Source organism: Bombina bombina, chromosome 4, assembly GCF_027579735.1.
Source record: "Bombina bombina isolate aBomBom1 chromosome 4, aBomBom1.pri, whole genome shotgun sequence".
Taxonomy (NCBI): Eukaryota; Metazoa; Chordata; class Amphibia; order Anura; family Bombinatoridae; genus Bombina; species Bombina bombina.
Window position 1 is genome coordinate 147,322,949 of NC_069502.1, and position 23,810 is coordinate 147,346,758.

At 38.4% G+C, this 23,810-nt stretch overlaps 1 protein-coding gene across 1 annotated transcript in view; it reads right to left on the reverse strand.

The window, feature by feature from the left end:
• GEN1 (GEN1 Holliday junction 5' flap endonuclease) overlaps positions 1–23,810 on the reverse strand; it is a 240,191-nt gene that overhangs the window by 210,434 nt on the left and 5,947 nt on the right. The window contains exons 3-4 of the mRNA XM_053711236.1: positions 16,604–16,790; positions 9,179–9,355 (exon numbers count right to left, since the gene is read on the reverse strand). Coding sequence (XP_053567211.1) covers positions 9,179–9,355; positions 16,604–16,790 — 364 coding nt within the window. The remainder of the gene's footprint in view (positions 1–9,178; positions 9,356–16,603; positions 16,791–23,810) is intronic.

Here is a 23,810-nt window from a genome sequence, read left to right on the forward strand (position 1 = left end):
ATTTACAGGGATAGAAAAGATTTCATCACCCATAAAAATGTTTAATTTAAAATAAATAATAAAAAACACTAATTCATTATCTGTTTGGATTGTTCTTGTTTTACAATACCTCTGAAATTTGTGCATGTTTAATTACCCTAGAGCAGTGCTTTCCAAACTGTGTGTCGGGACACACTAGTGTGTCGGCAGCAGTGTGTAGGTGTGTCCCTGCTTCAGCACAATTTTCTTTAAAAATTTTTTTTTTGGTTTCTGACTTTCCGCCTGCCTGCTACGCATATCACATGGTTGACATGTGATTTATACCTAGGGGGATACAGATCATCTTGAGGGCGGCAGCTTAAATGCTGAGCTGAAGTCAGTGGTTTTTTTTGGCAACTAGCTCCCAGTAGTGCATTGCTGCTCCTGATATATGGATAGGAAGTGGAAGCTTAAAAATGCTTGATGATGAAATGCGAGTGTCTTTATCTAATATTCCACTAAATATTCAGAAACTGTATTCATCCTATCAACCTCATACATCCCATTAAAATAGTAAATAGCTATTGGTGTTATTAAACTTTTTTTAATTCTTGCACATACTTACTGTTACTTGTAAATACATTTCATTATTATATAATTTGTGTATGTGTCCGTATCTCTTAAAACAAGTTAGTTTAACCTCCTTTTTGCTAGTACAACTGAATTACTGTGTCGCGAAATGATGAAGGTCTAAAAAGTGTGTCACCAACATAACAAGTTTGGAAAGCTCTGCCCTAGAGTAACTCCATCATACTTAAAAGGGACATTAAAACACTGAGATCGTAATATAAAATCATATATATATATATATATATATATATATATATATAAAAACTGTACAATATACTTTCATTATTTATTTCAGCCCATTTTCATGTAATTCTATTCTAAACTTGTGAGCATTTCAGTTGCTGTTAGAAATGGAAGTGTAGTACACAGTTATATTCCACACTCTAATGGCCTATTTATAGCTGTCCCTAACTGTCAACAGCAGTGAAAGTAACCTAAGAACATGGCAGCTCCCATTGTTTTATAGACATTAACACTTTACACTTACTTTGTCACTATTTAAACAACTAATGAAACTTAAAGGGACAGTACACTGTAACATTGTTTTTTTATGAATGTATTTTCAATTACTTGTTATACCAGCTGCAGAGTATAAAATTTATGAGAGATTGCATTTTTCGGTTTGTGTATATGAAGTAGCTGGTTTTGTGCTTTTAAACCACATCCTATTACAATGGGTTGAGCTTGCAGGTAATATCAGATCTTATTATGTTATCACTTTTATGTATACAGACTTGCTCCCTTATCTTATATTTGTCTAGAAAACCAAAGCTCAATACATAGATAGAACAATGAAAAATTATCATTTTATTACTTAACTATCATGCCCCCCACTGAGAGTGTAATCTCTTCTGCTGGCTGTGTTTACTTAGGCTATTCAATAGAATATACTCCAGTATAGAAACTTTCAGTATAGGTTGGGATACCACAGGCTAAACCAGCTATGTCAAATGCCAAAATAGTGGTAAAGGAGATACTTGTAAACAATTTAAAACACTCCAGCAGGTAAAATGAATCATTGGGAACAATATAAAGGGGAGAAACGTTTTGGGTAAACTGTCCCTTTAAAGACGCACAGTAGAATAGCATAATCAGTAAATACATAATAAAAAAGAAAATGCAAAAGCACTTAGATTGAATTTCAAACGAATAGTAGATTTCTGACAAATGTAAAAGTTAGTTATATTTCCCTTCCAACTGCATCATGTGATAACCATAAACCAGTCACAAAATGCATATACATATATTCTGTGAATCTTGCACATGCTCAGTAGGAGCTTGTGCCTCAAAGTGTGCATATTAAAAAGTTTGTGCATATTTAGATAATGGAAGTGAATTTGAAAGTTATTTAAAATTGTGTGCTCTATCTGAAAAAACATAATTTATGCTTACCTGATAAATTCCTTTCTTCTGTAGTGTGATCAGTCCACGGGTCATCATTACTTCTGGGATATTACTCCTCCCCAACAGGAAGTGCAAGAGGATTCACCCAGCAGAGCTGCATATAGCTCCTCCCCTCTACGTCACTCCCAGTCATTCGACCAAGGACCAACGAGAAAGGAAAAGCCAAGGGTGAAGTGGTGACTGGAGTATAAATTAAAAAATATTTACCTGCCTTAAAAACAGGGCGGGCCGTGGACTGATCACACTACAGAAGAAAGGAATTTATCAGGTAAGCATAAATTATGTTTTCTTCTGTTAAGTGTGATCAGTCCACGGGTCATCATTACTTCTGGGATACCAATACCAAAGCAAAAGTACACGGATGACGGGAGGGATAGGCAGGCTCTTTATACAGAAGGAACCACTGCCTGAAGAACCTTTCTCCCAAAAATAGCCTCCGATGAAGCAAAAGTGTCAAATTTGTAAAATTTGGAAAAAGTATGAAGCGAAGACCAAGTTGCAGCCTTGCAAATCTGTTCAGAGGCCTCATTCTTGAAGGCCCAAGTGGAAGCCACAGCTCTAGTAGAATGAGCTGTAATTCTTTCAGGAGGCTGCTGTCCAGCAGTCTCATAAGCTAAACGAATTATGCTACGAAGCCAAAAAGAAAGAGAGGTAGCGGAAGCTTTTTGACCTCTCCTCTGCCCAGAGTAAATGACAAACAGAGAAGACGTTTGTCGAAATTCCTTAGTTGCCTGTAAGTAAAATTTTAGAGCACGGACTACATCCAGGTTGTGCAGTAGACGTTCCTTCTTTGAAGAAGGATTTGGGCATAAAGAAGGAACAACAATCTCTTGATTGATATTCCTGTTAGTAACTACCTTAGGTAAGAACCCAGGTTTAGTACGCAGGACTACCTTATCCGAATGAAAAATCAAATAAGGAGAATCACAATGTAAGGCTGATAATTCAGAGACTCTTCGAGCCGAGGAAATAGCCATTAAAAATAGAACTTTCCAAGATAACAACTTTATATCAATGGAATGAAGGGGTTCAAACGGAACGCCCTGTAAAACATTAAGAACAAGGTTTAAACTCCATGGTGGAGCAACAGTTTTAAACACAGGCTTAATTCTGGCCAAAGCCTGATAAAAAGCCTGGACGTCAGGAACTTCTGACAGAAGTTTGCGTAACAGAATGGACAGAGCTGAGATCTGTCCCTTTAATGAACTAGCAGATAAACCCTTTTCTAAACCTTCTTGTAGAAAAGACAATATCCTAGGAATCCTAACCTTACTCCAAGAGTAACCTTTGGATTCACACCAATATAGGTATTTACGCCATATCTTATGGTAAATCTTTCTGGTAACAGGTTTCCTAGCCTGTATTAAGGTATCAATAACTGACTCAGAAAATCCACGTCTTGATAAAATCAAGCGTTCAATTTCCAAGCAGTCAGCTTCAGAGAAGTTAGATTTTGATGTTTGAAGGGACCCTGTATCAGAAGGTCCTGTTTCAGAGGTAGAGACCAAGGTGGACAGGATGACATGTCCACCAGGTCTGCATACCAAGTCCTGCGTGGCCACGCAGGTGCTATTAGAATCACTGATGCTCTCTCTTGTTTGATTCTGGCAATCAATCGAGGAAGCAACGGGAAGGGTGGAAACACGTAAGCCATCCTGAAGTCCCAAGGTGCTGTCAGAGCATCTATCAGGACTGCTCCTGGATCCCTGGATCTGGACCCGTAACGAGGAAGCTTGGCGTTCTGTCGAGACGCCATGAGATCTATCTCTGGTTTGCCCCAACGTCGAAGTATTTGGGCAAAGACCTCCGGATGAAGTTCCCACTCCCCCGGATGAAAAGTCTGACGACTTAAGAAATCCGCCTCCCAGTTCTCCACTCCCGGGATGTGGATTGCTGACAGGTGGCAAGAGTGAGACTCTGCCCAGCAAATTATCTTTGATACTTCCATCATAGCTAGGGAGCTTCTTGTCCCTCCCTGATGGTTGATGTAAGCTACAGTCGTGATGTTGTCCGACTGAAACCTGATGAACCCCCGAGTTGTCAACTGGGGCCAAGCCAGGAGGGCATTGAGAACTGCTCTCAATTCCAGAATGTTTATTGGCAGGAGACTCTCCTCCTGACTCCATTGTCCCTGAGCCTTCAGAGAATTCCAGACGGCACCCCAACCTAGAAGGCTGGCGTCTGTTGTTACAATTGTCCAGTCTGGTCTGCTGAATGGCATCCCCCTGGACAGATGTGGCCGAGAAAGCCACCATAGAAGAGAATTTCTGGTCTCTTGATCCAGATTCAGAGAAGGGGATAAGTCTGAGTAATCCCCATTCCACTGACTTAGCATGCACAGTTGCAGTGGTCTGAGGTGCAAGCGTGCAAAGGGTACTATGTCCATTGCCGCTACCATTAAGCCGATTACCTCCATGCATTGAGCCACTGACGGGTGTTGAATGGAATGAAGGGTGCGGCAAGCACTTTGAAGTCTTGTTAGCCTGTCCTCTGTCAGGTAAATCTTCATTTCTACAGAATCTATAAGAGTCCCCAGGAAGGGAACTCTTATGAGTGGAACGAGTGAACTTTTCTTTTCGTTCACCTTCCATCCATGTGACCTTAGAAATGCCAGCACTAACTCTGTATGAGACTTTGCAAGAGAATGACTGGGAGTGACGTAGAGGGGAGGAGCTATATGCAGCTCTGCTGGGTGAATCCTCTTGCACTTCCTGTTGGGGAGGAGTAATATCCCAGAAGTAATGATGACCCGTGGACTGATCACACTTAACAGAAGAAATGAAAGTTTAATTTTGATGTGCGTGTCCCTTTAAAAAGGAACAATGTACTCAAGCTGATAAGAGATCATTGTATTCAAAGCTCATGCAGGAACAGCCTTACAAATGGTCTGGGCTATTGTGCACACCCACTGAGAGGTTGATTCCTGCTGATGACTCTGGTTTACATAGTTTGTCTACTGTCAATACTGCAGTATTGGACGTTCAGTATAGGTAGCAATTTTAGCAAGCAAAAATATATTTCAGAATAAAATATATTGGATTAATGTTATAAACCAAAGGGTATTCATTACCATTATACAATACCAACTAAACTTCAAGAATGGTTTATTAAACTAAACTTTTATTACTATCCAATAAATATAACAGATGATACATAATTTGATAATTATATGGATTTTAAAGAGAGAGATGAGAGCTTTGTACTATAGCTCTGACAAAATGCCTTCGGCAAGAAACATAGGATATTCTGCTGTCTCCTACCTGAGCTTTTTGTAACCACGTGGGTTCATATGCAAAATGAATACATAGTACATTTGAATATTCATTACTATTTTGCACAAATTTTTGCTAGATTTACTATCACATATGCCAGACTCCTAACCAAGCCCCAAAGTTTTAGGAGAATACTGATGTATACCTACTCCAGCTTGCTCCTGTTTGTGTAAAGAGTCTTTTCATATGCAGAGGAAGGGGGGTATCTGCTTTTTTTGCTATAGAACCACTTTAATTGGGTGTTCCAGCTAAGCTTTTTAACATTGCTAAACTGGGTGCTCCTAAGTAAGTTTTTAAATGGTTTTATACTGGATTTTTAGATCAGTATCTGTGCATATTATTCTATATAGTAGTGTCTATTACACGCAGTTAAATGAAACTTGGTGTATACTGTCCCTTTAAAAAGGGAAGAAAAGTACAATGTCCCTTTACGTACAGTGAAATGTATCTAAAAAACTATGCAGTATTTTGATTAGATGGTAGCACAAACATTTATATCTGTCCTATTTGGGCACAGCAAATTAAATCAGGAAAATCATTTCCTCCAGGATTTTCAAGAGAAATATCACAAAATTCAATAGTAACACCTGTTACATTACAGAAAAGGAATACATTTTAATGTACAGTGTGTGACTAAGTTACAGTGGTAATATAAAATACATGCATCAACAAAAATAAAACTATTGTGCCAACAAACTAATAGAATATAAGAAAAATATGGAATACATTATAAAATTACATCTCTGTGACTTTTTATAATATTAAAAAGTATTACAATGCCCCTACCGGGCTGGCAACATTTTCTGTGGAGAACACTGGATATGATTTTCAAATGGCACAGAATCCACTAAACTGTTCTATGAATATTCAGCATTCCCTACAAAATGAGTCTAATACAGCAAAAACATCTAACGGTTAAAGGATCTAGATTAGGTAGTTATAGAACCTGCAATCAAAAAACAGTTTGGTTAATAACAAAGGTATTAAAAAGGGACAGTAAACAAATTGAGATTTTAATATAAAATGTTTAGTTACACGTAGTAAAACAACTTTGCAATATACTCATTTATTTTGTCCCTTTTCATGTAATGTAGCGATTAAAAATGTGGGTTTTCTAATTCTCAGAACTTGAAATGCACCCTGCTGACTGCTCGATGCTAACCCTGCTACATATCTGTCAATAACTGGCTTTAGCAAATACTATACACTCTATATGAACTTAACCATGGCCTAGTTGTCTATAGACGCAAAACCTGGATTGGCTCCTCCAAATAAGGCAAGTAAGGTGAGGTTTGGCTATTGAAAAACAACTATAGTTATTAAGAATATGTATTTGTTTTAAAAAATGTTTAAACATGCCTAACATTATTCTATAGCAAAAACAATAGAAATGCCTTGTAATAACAGTGTGTTTACTGTCCCAGGAATTCTATTAATTCATGTATATAAAAAAAAAAGGGGAGGGGTATTTTCTGAAGGTTAGATACAAAAAAACAATTTTTTTTTCTTTTTCGATTCAGATAGAGCATAATGCTTTTAAACAACTTTCCAATGTCTTTCTATTATGAATTTTGCTTCATTCTCTTGGTGTCCCTTATAGAATGAGCAGCAATGCACTACTGGGAGCTATCTGAATACATTGGTAAGTCAATGACATGAAGAATAAAAGTGCAGCCATCAATCAGCAGCTATCTTACAGCTTCTAAACATACCTAGGCATACTATTCAACAAAGAATAGCAAGAGAACAAAGCAAATTAGATAATGGAAGTCAATTGAAAAGTTGTTTAAAATTATGTGCTCTGGATCATGAAAGAATTGTTTTTTTATATCACTTTAGTAGTAAACATACTTGACAGTTCAAACTCAAATGGATACACTGTCTATACAGCCTGTTAGATATTGCATACATGAGAAGAGCTAACTGTAAAACAATTTAGTGGCACCATCTAGTGGCCATATTCTAAACTGACTGTGGGAGGTGTGGATGTTACAGTAAAGTGTTAGCTGAAGATTTCAAAAGCAATATTTTCAGGATATTAATCTGGAAGACAGACAACTGACAGCAAGAGTTACATTAAAGCACTTGCTCAAGTGATTTTGTTTCATTATATTGCAAGCTTAAAGTCAGCATCTAAAATAAGATCAGTAGCTGATGCTTTAGCACTGCGGAATCCCTGCACACACAGAAACTAATCGAGACCAATGTGCGATAAGTCTGATCCAATTTTTTTTTATACTATTATATTTAATTAAAGGGACATTGTAGTGCAAAAATGACACTCATTTGTTAGTTTTTAGTCTGTGTGTTTAATCCCCGCAAAGTGGTTAAACAAACAGCTTAAAGTCCCACTTTAGGGTCAAATTAATTTATATAATAGAACAGATTTATATAAGAACAGTTTTATATGCCTTTAATATCTCTCTACTATGCTGTACAATAATACATAAACAACACTCCTTATTCATGTCAATAATATTACTACTTGTGACTTGTAAAATTATGTAATAAATTATCTGATAAGCAGAACAATGTTTTTGAAGATGTTCAATTTGGATACCACCTCTCAAAAAGTTCAGCCACTCCTATCTTAGAGGTCTTCTGCACCTGGCAGTTTTTAGCGCACAAACCTAGTTGCATTAATGAGACAGTAAAATTCTTGAAATTACAAGACATTTCTGTTGTCTTGCTATAGAATAACATATCGGTCAAGTCTAAACATTAAAAAAAACGTTTGCTATGATTTTTTTTACAGACAACAAGGGTAGCCATGGTCATAATGTTAGTATAGTGCAGTCTGTTATCTGGTAAAGCCAGTTAGGAGATATGTAGCACGGTTGGCCGTGAGACGTCAGCAGGGTGCATATGCAGGTTTGTGAATTAGAGAATTGTCAAAGCTAAATTATAGGAAAGGTGCAAATTAAGTAATGTATTTCAAAGTTGTTTTACTGCACATAACCAAACATTTTATATTAAAATCTCAAGGTGTTAACTATCTCTTTAAAGGGACAGTAAACCTTAAAAATAATGTTATATAATTCTACACATAGTGCAGAATTATATAACATTATATTAGCCAAACATTATTAAAACATAACTTCCCCTATTCTTTTTTTTTTTAAAAAAGCGCTGTTTCACAGACCCTCTCTCTGCTGAGCGGGTCTGTTATATTTACTCAGCGCATCGGGCCAGCTGTAATGTCACAGCCCGGCCCGACAGCGCCATAAGACTAAGTGCAGCTCGCTCCTGTGACTATACAGCTGGCCCGATGCGCTGAGTAAATATAACAGACCCGCTCAGCAAAGAGCGGGTCTGTGAAACAGCGCTTTTTTTAAAAAAAGAATAGGGGAAATTATGTTTTAATAATGTTTGGCTAATATAATGTTATATAATTCTGCACTATGTGCAGAATTATATAACATTATTTTTAAAGTTTACTGACACTTTAATATAACAAGAGGCGGCAAGACATTTTTGTAAAAGTATGTGTTATTGCCATGCACCACGGCTGCTCAAAGGGTCGGCTGTGGACAGTATAATGCAAATTAAGTAATCACAGACATATATAAAGTATATGCTACCATTTATAATTAAAACAAATATTTATGAACATTTCAATTTTGACCATTATGTCCCTTTAATATTTCTCTAACAACATGTCCCAACCCAGAAACCATTGCTGACGAAACTGAAGTGCAGGACTTGCTGACATTCACAAAAATAAAGTCTCTTACCTTGACACAGAGAATAAATTTGAAAGACCTTTATACAAACTAGTAAACAGCAAGGAATGACCTATTATTAAAACAAATGAAGACAAAAATACATCTTGCAAGATTCACTTAGAATGCGCTTTTGTCAGTTTTGACAGACCAGTGTACGTACATGCGATCAAGGACTGGAACTTATCATACCTTCACATTCATAGTAAAATTTCTATAAACTGTGCAAGCTCCATAGAGAAACACATCCCCATCGTTAGTGATGCATCCGTCCACATAGCCGTTAGCATTCAGATAAGCACACATTGCCTCGGCTTCTCCAGCTGCTTGAACCCATGGGACTCCCAAGCACTCTAGTAGCCGAAGACACTGTACAAAGAAAACGTAAGATAAATGTTTTTGTCTTTAAACCGTGCTACTATCTGACTGGGCTTAAAGGGACACTAAAGTTTAAAATAAAGTTTAATGATGCAAACGTGTTGATGCAGAATTAAAGGAAAGCCTTATCTAGAGTTTCACTTGTGCCTTGAGAATTTGTGTGTGCAATGATTAGTTGTTTTTTTTTTTTTTAATGTTAAAATGGGAGTGTTTGCTGTTAAAGACTTAAAAATTGTGTTTTTTTTTGTTCTAAGTGGTTATGAACAGTTGTTTACCAATTACATGTTTAACTTTAGAGGAAACGGCAGAAATGTATATTTGTTGATAGCATCATCATAATATAAGTGCAATTACCTTGCAGTAGATTGGCTTATTATAAAGTGCTGCCATCAACCTCTTAGGCTCTACTTATAAATATCTAAATTAAAATGGTTTCTAAATGTGTAAAAAAAAAAAAAAGTTTCATGATAGCATACATGAAAAAAAATAAGCAAAACTATACATTTATTTAAAAAAAAAACAACTTTATGGGCTATATAAATAGATCATCTACAAAACATTTATGCAAAGAAAAAATGAGTGCATAATGTCCCTTTAATGTACCAAAATTCACCTAAACATCAATCAATTGCCTTGAAACTTGGCATAAACTCAGTTTGTTACTTTCCAAACCTATCCTAGAAGTTTCATGGATTTTGGTTTCCCACAAGGCAAATGAGTGACATTAAGCTTGTTTTTTGGGGAGCTTAATGTGGCTTAACGTACAAAATTGGACTTAGATGTTAGATGTTAAAGGGACAGTAAACCTCAAAAAACAGAATTTATGCTTACCTGATAAATTACTTTCTCCAACGGTGTGTCCGGTCCACGGCGTCATCCTTACTTGTGGGATATTCTCTTCCCCAACAGGAAATGGCAAAGAGCCCAGCAAAGCTGGTCACATGATCCCTCCTAGGCTCCGCCTTCCCCAGTCATTCGACCGACGTAAAGGAGGAATATGCATAGGAGAAATCATATGATACCGTGGTGACTGTAGTTAGAGAAAATAATTCATCAGACCTGATTAAAAAACCAGGGCGGGCCGTGGACCGGACACACCGTTGGAGAAAGTAATTTATCAGGTAAGCATAAATTCTGTTTTCTCCAACATAGGTGTGTCCGGTCCACGGCGTCATCCTTACTTGTGGGAACCAATACCAAAGCTTTAGGACACGGATGATGGGAGGGAGCAAATCAGGTCACCTAGATGGAAGGCACCACGGCTTGCAAAACCTTTCTCCCAAAAATAGCCTCCGAAGAAGCAAAAGTATCAAATTTGTAAAATTTGGTAAAAGTGTGCAGTGAAGACCAAGTCGCTGCCTTACATATCTGATCAACAGAAGCCTCGTTCTTGAAGGCCCATGTGGAAGCCACAGCCCTAGTGGAGTGAGCTGTGATTCCTTCAGGAGGCTGCCGTCCGGCAGTCTCATAAGCCAATCGGATGATGCTTTTAAGCCAAAAAGAGAGAGAGGTAGAAGTTGCTTTTTGACCTCTCCTTTTACCAGAATAAACAACAAACAAGGAAGATGTTTGTCTGAAATCCTTTGTAGCCTCTAAATAGAATTTTAGAGCACGAACTACATCCAAATTGTGCAACAAACGTTCCTTCTTTGAAACTGGATTCGGACACAAAGAAGGCACAACTATCTCCTGGTTAATATTTTTGTTAGAAACAACTTTCGGAAGAAAACCAGGTTTAGTACGCAAAACCACCTTATCTGCATGGAACACCAGATAAGGAGGAGAACACTGCAGAGCAGATAACTCTGAAACTCTTCTAGCAGAAGAAATTGCAACCAAAAACAAAACTTTCCAAGATAATAACTTAATATCTACGGAATGTAAGGGTTCAAACGGAACCCCTTGAAGAACTGAAAGAACTAAATTGAGACTCCAAGGAGGAGTCAAAGGTTTGTTAACAGGCTTGATTCTAACCAGAGCCTGAACAAAAGCTTGAACATCTGGCACAGCCGCCAGCTTTTTGTGAAGTAAAACAGATAAAGCAGAAATCTGTCCCTTCAAAGAACTTGCAGATAATCCTTTCTCCAAACCCTCTTGTAGAAAGGATAGAATCTTAGGAATTTTTATCTTGTTCCATGGGAATCCTTTAGATTCGCACCAACAGATATATTTTTTCCATATTTTATGGTAAATTTTTCTAGTTACAGGCTTTCTAGCCTGAATAAGAGTATCAATGACAGAATCTGAGAACCCACGCTTTGTTAAAATCAAGCGTTCAATCTCCAAGCAGTCAGTTGGAGTGAGGCCAGATTCGGATGTTCGAACGGTCCTTGAACAAGAAGGTCCCGTCTCAAAGGTAGCTTCCATGGTGGAGCCGATGACATATTCACCAGGTCTGCATACCAAGTTCTGCGTGGCCACGCAGGAGCTATCAAGATCACCGAAGCCCTCTCCTGATTGATCCTGGCTACCAGCCTGGGAATGAGAGGAAACGGTGGGAATACATAAGCTAGGTTGAAGGTCCAGGGCGCTACTAGTGCATCTACTAGAGTCGCCTTGGGATCCCTGGATCTGGACCCGTAGCAAGGAACCTTGAAGTTCTGACGAGACGCCATCAGATCCATGTCTGGAATGCCCCATAATTGAGTTATTTGGGCAAAGATTTCCGGATGGAGTTCCCACTCCCCCGGATGTAATGTCTGACGACTCAGAAAATCCGCTTCCCAATTTTCCACTCCTGGGATGTGGATTGCAGACAAGTAGCAGGAGTGAATCTCCGCCCATTGAATTATTTTGGTCACTTCTTCCATCGCCAGGGAACTCCTTGTTCCCCCCTGATGGTTGATATATGCAACAGTCGTCATGTTGTCTGATTGAAACCTTATGAATTTGGCCTTTGCTAGTTGAGGCCAAGCCTTGAGAGCATTGAATATCGCTCTCAGTTCCAGAATGTTTATCGGGAGAAGAGATCCTTCCCGAGACCATAGACCCAGAGCTTTCAGGGGTTCCCAGACCGCGCCCCAGCCCACCAGACTGGCGTCGGTCGTGACAATGACCCACTCTGGTCTGCGGAAGCTCATCCCTTGTGACAGGTTGTCCAGGGTCAGCCACCAACGGAGTGAATCTCTGGTCCTCTGATCTACTTGGATCGTCGGAGACAAGTCTGTATAATCCCCATTCCACTGTCTGAGCATGCACAGTTGTAATGGTCTTAGATGAATTCGCGCAAAAGGAACTATGTCCATTGCCGCAACCATCAAACCTATTACTTCCATGCACTGCGCTATGGAAGGAAGAAGAACAGAATGAAGTACTTGACAAGAGCTTAGAAGTTTTGATTTTCTGGCCTCTGTCAGAAAAATCTTCATTTCTAAGGAGTCTATTATTGTTCCCAAGAAGGGAACTCTTGTTGACGGGAATAGAGAACTTTTTTCTACGTTCACTTTCCACCCGTGAGATCTGAGAAAGGCTAGGACAATGTCCGTATGAGCCTTTGCTTGTGGCAGAGACGACGCTTGAATCAGTATGTCGTCCAAGTAAGGTACTACTGCAATGCCCCTTGGCCTTAGCACCGCTAGAAGGGACCCTAGTACCTTTGTGAAAATTCTTGGAGCAGTGGCTAATCCGAATGGAAGTGCCACAAACTGGTAATGCTTGTCCAGAAAGGCGAACCTTAGGAACCGATGATGTTCCTTGTGGATAGGAATATGTAGATACGCATCCTTTAAATCCACCGTGGTCATGAATTGACCTTCCTGGATGGTAGGAAGAATTGTCCGAATGGTTTCCATTTTGAACGATGGAACCTGAGAAATTTGTTTAGGATCTTGAGATCCAAAATTGGCCTGAATGTTCCCTCTTTTTTGGGAACTATGAACAGATTGGAGTAAAACCCCATCCCTTGTTCTCCTAATGGAACAGGATGAATCACTCCCATCTTTAACAGGTCTTCTACACAATGTAAGAATGCCTGTCTTTTTATTTGGTCTGAAGACAATTGAGACCTGTGGAACCTTCCCCTTGGGGGTAGTTCCTTGAATTCCAGGAGATAACCTTGAGAAACTATTTCTAGCGCCCAAGGATCCTGAACATCTCTTGCCCAAGCCTGAGCGAAGAGAGAGAGTCTGCCCCCCACCAGATCCGGTCCCGGATCGGGGGCCAACATCTCATGCTGTCTTAGTAGCGGTAGCAGGCTTCTTGGCCTGCTTACCTTTGTTCCAGCCTTGCATCGGTCTCCAGGCTGGCTTGGTTTGAGAAGAATTACCCTCTTGCTTAGAGGATGTAGAATTTGAGGCTGGTCCGTTTCTGCGAAAGGGACGAAAATTTGGTTTATTTTTAGCCTTAAAAGACCTATCCTGAGGAAGGGCGTGGCCCTTTCCCCCAGTGATGTCTGAAATAATCTCTTTCAAGTCAGGGCCAAACAGCGTTTTCCCCTTGAAAGGGATGTGAAGCAATTTGTTCTTGGAGGACACATCCGCTGACCAAGACTTTAGCCAAAGCGCTCTGCACGCCACAATAGCAAAACCTGAATTTTTCGCCGCTAATCTAGCTAATTGCAAAGTGGCGTCTAAGGTAAAAGAGTTAGCCAATTTAAGAGCTTGAACTCTGTCCATAACCTCCTCATAAGAAGATTCTTTATTGAGCGACTTTTCTAGTTCTTCGAACCAGAAACACGCTGCTGTAGTGACAGGAACAATGCATGAAATTGGTTGTAGAAGGTAACCTTGCTGAACAAACATCTTTTTAAGCAAACCCTCTAATTTTTTATCCATAGGATCTTTGAAAGCACAACTATCTTCTATAGGGATAGTAGTGCGTTTGTTTAGAGTAGAAACCGCCCCCTCGACCTTGGGGACTGTCTGCCATAAGTCCTTCCTGGGGTCGACCATAGGAAATAATTTCTTAAATATAGGGGGAGGGACAAAAGGTATGCCGGGCCTTTCCCATTCTTTATTTACAATGTCCGCCACCCGCTTGGGTATAGGAAAAGCTTCGGGGGGCACCGGGACCTCTAGGAACTTGTCCATCTTACATAATTTCTCTGGAATGACCAAATTGTCACAATCATCCAGAGTAGATAACACCTCCTTAAGCAGAGCACGGAGATGTTCCAATTTAAATTTGAATGTAATAACGTCAGGTTCAGCTTGTTGAGAAATTTTTCCTGAATCTGAAATTTCTCCCTCAGACAAAACCTCCCTGGCCCCTTCAGACTGGTGTAAGGGCATGTCAGAACCATTATCATCAGCGTCCTCATGCTCTTCAGTATCTAAAACAGAGCAGTCGCGCTTTCGCTGATAAGTGGGCATTTTGGCTAAAATGTTTTTAATAGAATTATCCATTACAGCCGTTAATTGTTGCATAGTAAGGAGGATTGGCGCACTAGATGAACTAGGGACCTCCTGAGTGGGCAAGACTGGTGTAGACATAGAAGGAGATGATGCAGTACCATGCTTACTCCCCTCACTTAAGGAATCATTTTGGGCAACATTATTATCAGTGGCATCATTGTCCCTACTTTGTTTGTCACATTCATCACATATATTTAAATGGAGAGGAACCTTGGCTTCCGAACATACAGAACATCGTCTATCTGATGGTTCAGACATGTTAATAGGCATAAACTTGATAACAAAGCACAAAAAACGTTTTAAAATAAAACCGTTACGGTCACTTTAAATTTTAAACTGAACACACTTTATTACTGAATATGTGAAAAAGTATGAAGGAATTGTTCAAAATTCACCAAAAATTTCACCACAGTGTCTTAAAGCCTTAAAAGTATTGCACACCAAATTTGAAAGCTTTAACTCTTAAAATAACGGAACCGGAGCCGTTTTTACATTTAACCCCTATACAGTCCCTGGTATCTGCTTTGCTGAGACCCAACCAAGCCCAGAGGGGAATACGATACCAAATGACGCCTTCAATAAGCTTTTTCAGTGGATCTGAGCTCCTCACACATGCATCTGCATGCCTTGCTTCTCAAAAACAACTGCGCATTAGTGGCGCGAAAATGAGGCTCTGCCTATGACTAGAAAAGGCCCCCAGTGAAAAAGGTGTCCAATACAGTGCCTGCCGTTTTTTTAACACAATTCCCAAGATTAAAATAACTCTTCAAAGTTATAAACCATTAAATATGCTTATAAAGTAATCGCTTTAGCCCAGAAAAATGTCTACCAGTCTTTAAAGCCCTTGTGAAGCCCTTTATTCTTATATTTAAAACTAAGAAAATGGCTTACCGGATCCCATAGGGAAAATGACAGCTTCCAGCATTACCAAGTCTTGTTAGAAATGTGTCATACCTCAAGCAGCAAAGTCTGCCCACTGTTTCCCCCAACTGAAGTTACTTCATCTCAACAGTCCTGTGTGGAAACAGCCATCGATTTTAGTAACGGTTGCTAAAATCATCTTCCTCTTACAAACAGAAATCTTCATCTCTTTTCTGTTTCAGAGTAAATAGTACATACCAGCACTATTTTAAAATAACAAACTCTTGATTGAAGAATAAAACTACATTTAAACACCAAAAAACTCTAAGCCATCTCCGTGGAGATGTTGCCTGTGCAACGGCAAAGAGAATGACTGGGGAAGGCGGAGCCTAGGAGGGATCATGTGACCAGCTTTGCTGGGCTCTTTGCCATTTCCTGTTGGGGAAGAGAATATCCCACAAGTAAGGATGACGCCGTGGACCGGACACACCTATGTTGGAGAAATGTTATATAATTCTGCACATAGTGCAGAATTATATAACATTATATTAGCCTTATCTTTATAAAACGTAATATTCCCTTTGAATTTAAAAAAAAAAAAAAGGCTGTTTTACAGACCCGCTCTCTGCTGAGCGGGTCTGTTTTATTCACACAGCGCATCGGGCCAGCTGTATAGTCACAGCCCGGCCCGACCGCGCCATAACACTAAGTGCAGCTCGCTCCTGCTCTGTCTGTATGTATGTATATATATATATATATATATATATATATATATATATATATATATATATATATACTATTGTATTTTCATCAGTTTCTTTTTCCTGTGTCATCAATATAAAAAAAGGAAAGAAATTAACTATATAGCATTACAACCCATGACTAAATTATGTAACTGTAACAAACGTATTAGAAAATAACACATGAAAAAACCCAATCATATATAGCACTTAAAGGCAATAATACATTTAAGATCCATTTTATTTTCAACTATTTTAAAAAAAAGTGCACAACAAAGGTTACTCACCTCTTTTAAAACGGATTGGAAGTAGGACCGTCCAGCCCGAGAGGAACCGGTATTGATGGAAGTGCCATATCTCATCTCAGCTCTCTTAATTATTGTGTCCATTTTAATCTTTGGTGGTTCACCTTCAGTAACAAAGACCAGCTTCACTCCCAATAAATTTAAAGTTAACACTCGAAAAAAGAGGTTCCTAAGGAGAAAATAAATATTAAAGAAAATATTTGCACTATTTCATAGAACTAGTTTTAACTAAAATTCATAATAGAGTTAATATATTTGGGTGAAATTAAAGTTTTTTTCTTGTAAATCCATAATACAGATCATTAAAATCTGATGTACAACAAGGATTCAAAAGAAAAATATAAGCACTAAAATTGCAACCAATTAAACCAAGCAGTATGGTGGTAGTTAAGAAGTAACGTTTCAGAAAACTTGCTTTGAGTGCCAAAGGTTTGAAATGCCTTAGGGTGCAAATATAGTGTTAAATACTGGAACTAACACTTACACCATACAATCAACCAGATTTTCTGAAGGGTTTGGAATGATCCAACACATAGCTGCCATGGAGGAAGATTCCCAGAACGGCCCCAGAAATGCCATACATAAATAAGTAACACAAGCTGCACAATACTCCTCCTTACCCTGACTTGACCCTTACATCAGATTCCACGACAGGGGACTCCGAAAAAAAAGTCACCTCAGGAGAGGTGGCAAACGCTACAAAAAGCAACGGAGCAGTGGATCAAAAGAAAGAAGGCCGACCCAAACGCATACCGAGGAAATGTTAGTGGTAAATATATCACACTATACACCATCACCTCTAGAGACTGCCACACTCGAAAAAGGATTGTCCTTTTGTCCAGTAACTAACTGACTTTTTTCTTTTGCAACAGGAATTATTTCATTTTTTTAGGATACTGAAATTAAAATCATTTTTTTTCTGAGGGTCCACAATATACATGTAATACTAATTTGGACACTAATCTGCTTACTAATGTTAAACATGTTAATTTGTCTTTGAGTAATTAGGGTTTGAGAATCAATAGTGTTTTTGCCTACAAGATATGACCCGAGCATTGTTGTTTACATTAAATTGGTGTCCCAGGATATTGAAAAGTTGAGACATGATGTACATGCTTATAAAAAACGGTAAAAAATAACTTCACTAAGCAGAATAAAGAAGCTGTGGAGTCCTTGGTTAAAAATAAAGAGGTCTTGTTGAAAGAGGCTGACAAGGGGGGTGCTATTGCTATCTTAAACAGGGACTATTATATTGAAGAAATCAAATAACAGTTTTCTGACAGAGAGGTATATTTACCTATGGATAATAGTCCTCTGTTTAAGGTACAAAGAGAAATACAAGCTTGCATCTCTAGAGCAATTAAGTATGGTATTATCTCAAAGGATACTGCTACATTTTTAATAATTACTGATCCCAGAATCCCTATTTTCTACACTTTTCCCAAAGTGCATAAGAACTTGAACAGACCCCCTGGGAGACCTATTGTCTCAGGGGTGGTCTCTATTGTTTCCAACATTGCAAATTATTTGGATCGGCTCAGACCTTTTGTGGAAAAATCAAACTCATATTAGAGATAAAGGGGATTTTCTGAATAAATTGCAAAACTTGGTTCTTCCTACTGGTAAATACATTCTATACAGTCTAGACGTCTCCAGTTTATATACCTCCATTCCCCATGCTAATGGTGTTGGAGTAGAGAAAGCCATATTGGTCCAGGCGAAAATGTACAAGTCACAAGAAATTGAATTTATCATCGAATTACTGGAGATTGTGCTACACTGTAATTTTTTTCTTTTTCAAGACCAATTTTACTTGGTTACAGGGTACTGCTATGGGTTCCAACGTCGCCCCTACATATGCCAATTTATACATGAATACCTTTGAGGAACATTTTGTTTATGAAAATGTATTATTTATTCAGTATGGCGCCACTTGGTGGCGCTATATTGACAATATTTATGGTATATGGCTGGGCGACGTTGGGACCCTGTTAAGATTTTGTATCTTCCCTTAATGGTGCTACTAAATGTATCAGTTTTACTTTGGAGTATAGGGAGTGCTCCATTAATTTTTTGGACACCAGGGTATACAAGGGTCATGCTGGTCTTGAGATTGATTTATATATGAAAAGAGCTCACACCCTTTAGCTTTGAAAAAGTATTTACCTAAAAGTCAAATTTCTCAGGGTGCGTAAAATAGTCACTAATACAGAAGTATTAGACACCAGATTGCATGAAATGGCTTTGCTTTTTAGACAGAGAGGCTATCCAGAGGAGCTGATAGAGAAGGAAAGGGAACAAGTGTTAAAAATTCCCAGGTCTACACTTTTGGCTACAAATATACAAAAGAAAAAAAATCTGAGAATAGGGATAGATTTGCTTTTGTCTCTCGGTTTAATAATCAAAGCCCAAAAATGTTGAAAATTATTAACAAACATTGGGGCATTTTACAACAGAGCAATCCTCTTATAACAGAATAAAAAAAAATAAAAAAAAAAAATGGCAGCCTACAAATGGTCTCATAGTTTGAGAGATAAAATGACTAGATCAGATGTAGGTCCCAGTAGGATACAAAGACAGACCGTAATAGGTACTAAAAATAATGGTGGCTTTCCGGTTTGGGATGTATTTATTATAACAGCTTAATAAGGGCTCCTTATTTTTTCCATCCTCGTAAAGGGAAGAAATTTACTATTAATGGGTTTTTCACCTTTAACACTGAATATGCCATTAATATCCTTAACCACTTAATGACCACAGCACTTTTCCATTTTCTGTCCGTTTAGGACCAAGGCTATTTTTATATTTTTGCGGTGTTTGTGTCTAGCTGTAATTTTCCTCTTACTTATTTACTGTACCCACACATTATATACCGTTTTTCTCACCATTAAATGGACATCCAAAAGATACCATTATTTTCATCATATCTTATAATTTACTATAAAACCAATTATAAAATATGATGAAAAAATAGAAGAAGAAAAAACACACTTTTTCTAACTTTGACCCCCAAAATCTGTTACACATCTACAACCACCAAAAAACACCCATGCTAAATAGTTTCTAAATTTTGTCCTGAGTTTAGAAATACCCAATGTTTACATGTTCTTAGCAAAGTGCTGCTTGTATTTATTGCCCTATAACTTGCAATTTCCAAACCCCTTTATTTCAAAATGAGCGCTAGTTACATTGGGACACCGATATCTTTCAGGAATACCTGAATATCCCTTGACATGTATATATTTTTTTTTAGAAGGCATCCCAAAGTATTGATCTAGGCCCATTTTGGTATATTTCATGCCACCATTTCACCGCCAAATAAGATCAAATATAAAATATTGTTCTCCTTTTCACAATTTTTTTTCACAAACTTTAGGTTTCTCACTGAAATTATTTGCAAACAACTTGTGCAATTATGGCATAAATGGTTGTAAATGCTTCTCTGGGATCCCCTTTGTTCAGAAATAGCAGACATATATGGCTTTGGCGTTGCTTTTTGGTAATTAGAAGGCCGCTAAATGCCACTGCGCACCACACATGTATTATGCCCAGCAGTGAAGGGGTTAATTAGGGAGCTTGTAGGGTTGATTTTAGCTTTAGTGTAGTGTAGTAGACAACCCAAAGTATTGATCTAGGCCCATTTTGGTATATTTCATGCCACCATTTCCCCGCCAAATGCGATCAAATAAAAAAAATGTTCCCTTTTTCACAAACTTTAGGTTTCTCACTGAAATTATTTACAAACAGCTTGTGCAATTATGACACAAGTGGTTGTAAATGCTTCTCTGGGATCCCCTTTGTTCAGAAATAGCAGACACATATGGCTTGGCGTTTCTTTTTGGTAATTAGAAGGCTGCTAAATGCCACTGCGCATAACACGTGCATTATGTCTAGCAGTGTAGGGGTTAATTAGGTAGCTTGTAGGAAGCTTGCAGGGTTAATTTTAGCTTCAGTGTAGAGATCAGCCTCCCTCCCACCTGACACATCTCACCCCCTGATCCATCCCAAACAGCTCTCTTCCCTCCCCCACCCCACAATTGTCCCCGCCATCTTAAGTACTGGCAGAAACTCTGCCAGTACTAAAATAAAAGGTATCTTTTAAAAAAAAATTTATTTGTTTTAGCATATTTACAAATGCTGATGTGTAGAATCCCCCCTTCGCCCCCAACATTCCTAATCCCCCCAAAACAGCTCTCTAACCCCCCCCCTCTACATTATTGGTAGCCATCTTGGGTACTGGCAGTTTAATAAAAAAAAAACGCTTTTTTTTTTTTTTTTCCTGTAGTGTAGCTTCCTCCCCCCAAAATACCAACTCCCCACCCCCTCCCAGATCCCTTAGATGCTTTTTTTATTATTAAATTTAACCCCACTCTATCCCACTTTTATTAAAAAAAAATTCTGTAGTGTAGCTGTTCCCATCCGCCTGCCCCCGGTGCATGTGCGCGCACCCCTGGCGATCCCGCCCCCAAGACGTCATAGGGCCTATCGATGGCCGCCCACCCGCCTCCCATGTCAGCTCCCACCCACCAACGATACCGGCCATCGATGTCTGGTGCAGAGAGGGCCGCAGAGTGGCTCTCTCTGAATCGGATGGCCAAGGGGTGTTATTGTAGGATGCCTCGATATCGAGGCATCAATGCAATAAACGGAAAGCAATCGGAAGCGATCAGGATCGCTTCCACCGCTTGAAACCCTTAAGGACGTACAGGGTACGTCCTTGGTCGTTAACTGACTTTTTTTGTAGAACGTACCCTGTACGTCCTTGGTCGTTAAGGGGTTAAATGTCCGTGTTCAAAACTTAAAAGTTGTTTCTTGATGAAATTATACACCCAGATCAGGCGGGGTTTATGGCCTCAAGGAATGTATCTAAGAATATGCGGAAAGTTATAACCCTATTAGATTATATATGGAGTTTAAGCAAAAATCAGTGTAAACAATTTAAATATGACAGTGCGCTTCTAACCCTTGATGCGGTTAAAGCATTTGGCTCCATAGAATGGGAATATCTATTCCAGACCCTTGAAAAGTTCGTATTTAAAAATAATTTTGTGCGTTTTGTACGTAATATATATCAGTGTCCAATATCTTACTTGTTGATTAATAATAATTTAACTCCTGGGATAAGACTTAAAAAAGGTACAAGGCAAGGTTGCCCGTTGTCTCCCCTTCTTTTCAATTTAGCGTTAGAACCTCTTGCTATAATGTTAAGGGATATTTTAGAAGGGATTTCAATTGGTAAAACTGTCCTCAAAACTCTATTGTATGCAGACGATATCCTAATCTGTTTATATAATACACCCAGGGCTATTCCTATAGTGATAGACTGTTTGAATTTTTTTAGCTCATTTTCTGGCTATAAAGTGAACTATAACAAAAGTGAAATTATGTGGATTCACAAAACAAGTCATATTATAGCAAATACAGAGTTTAAGGAAGTGGACTCGCTCAGATATCTCTGAATTTATCTTCACAGGAACCCTGCAAGGTGGTATAGGCTTAATTTTCACCCTTTATTACAGAAAATCTATTCTGATTTGAAACTTTGGGCAGCATTCCCGCTATCAATGTTTGCTAGAGTGAATCTTATCAAGACAATCATTTTTCCGCGGCTTCTCTTCCCACTACAGAATTTACCATTAACTCTAAATAAAATAGATTTACGGAAATTAAATTCTAGCTTCTCCCAATTTATTTGGCATGATAAGAAAAAAACGCGAATCGCATTAGAAAAATTGATGCAACCTCGTGAAGCCGCCGGTCTAGCCTTACCCAATATAAAGTTTTATAATCTTGCAGCTATGGGTAAAATTGCGCTTGACTGGCTTGCAGAAACAAGCTGGTTTTCGACTATAGAAATGGATAATGTTTTAGTTTTTCCCTTTTCACTTAAAGCTCTACTGCATACTCAATTTAAAGAAATACCAAATAATATAAAGAGCCTAATATCTGTTAAAAATATAATTCTCGCCTGGCAAAAATTATGTACTTTAATAGGTGTACACCATTCCTTTTCGGAATATCTACCCCTAATGGGCAATCCCGAGTTTCTCCCAGGGAACAATCAGTAGGTATTTAGAGAATGGTCTAACAAAGGTCTTAAGTTAGTACATCAACTTTTTACAGAGGAAGGACAAATTATATCTTTTTATAATTTAAAGTGCCAGTTTGATTTATCAAGTAACAACCTATACGCCTATTTGCAAGTGCATCATTTTATAACATCTAAGAGATGGAATGGCAGTGAGACCGCTGCATGGTCGGAGTTAAGATCCATTATGATCATCTCTCGAGTTAAAGTTCCCTCAATCTCACTATTATACAGCATCATGCTGGCTAAACAAAGTGATTTCTTAATGGAAAAACTGAACGGAAAAGGGAGATCTCTGATCCCAAATATAGACCATGACATATTAAGGGACAGCTGCAAACTATTAAACAAATGTCGTATTCCAATACGCTGGAAAGAGGGTCATATGAAACGTATTAATAATTTTTATTGTACGCCCCTGAAAATGTCTAAAATGTACACTGGTCAGGGTTTCTTTTGCCCACGATGTGCCTATATGAATGCAGATATTCTGCATATGTTCTGGCAATGTCCCAGCATTGGACAATTCTGGAAGAGGGTTGTTTTCTGGATCAATAGATTGTATCAAACAAATATTCATCTCGGTGCGGAAGATATTTTCTTTCTTGACCGTTCTGGTCTTGGGGCATTGCCATAAAGTAAAATTCTAAATACAATTATTTTACTGGTTAGACAACTTATATTAAAAAACTGGAAGGCCAAAAAAATGCCTGGCTTCTCATTTTTTATTAAAGGAATTCAGATGCAAATAACTTTTGAATCTTTCCATCTTAGAGAGGCAAATGAAAAAGAAATCAGGTTTTTATTGGGATGGTTACCTATAATCAAGACATATTCGGAAGATGTACAAAAGACAATACTATATCCATTCTTAAGTTCTGAATGTTTCTGTGATCTGGTATTATTAGGCGATTTCCCGGCAGATTGGATATCGAGTCATAGGGAGATATAATAGGACTGTCGCAGAATCCCTGTGAAGATGAGGTAAGATCTTGTTTTTAGGGGATCGATAGTGGGGCGAAGTGGAGAGCAGGAGAGCGGGAGTTAAGGAGAGACAATTATCCAAGTTATTTGTTCTTTTTTTTTCCTCTGTTGTCTTAA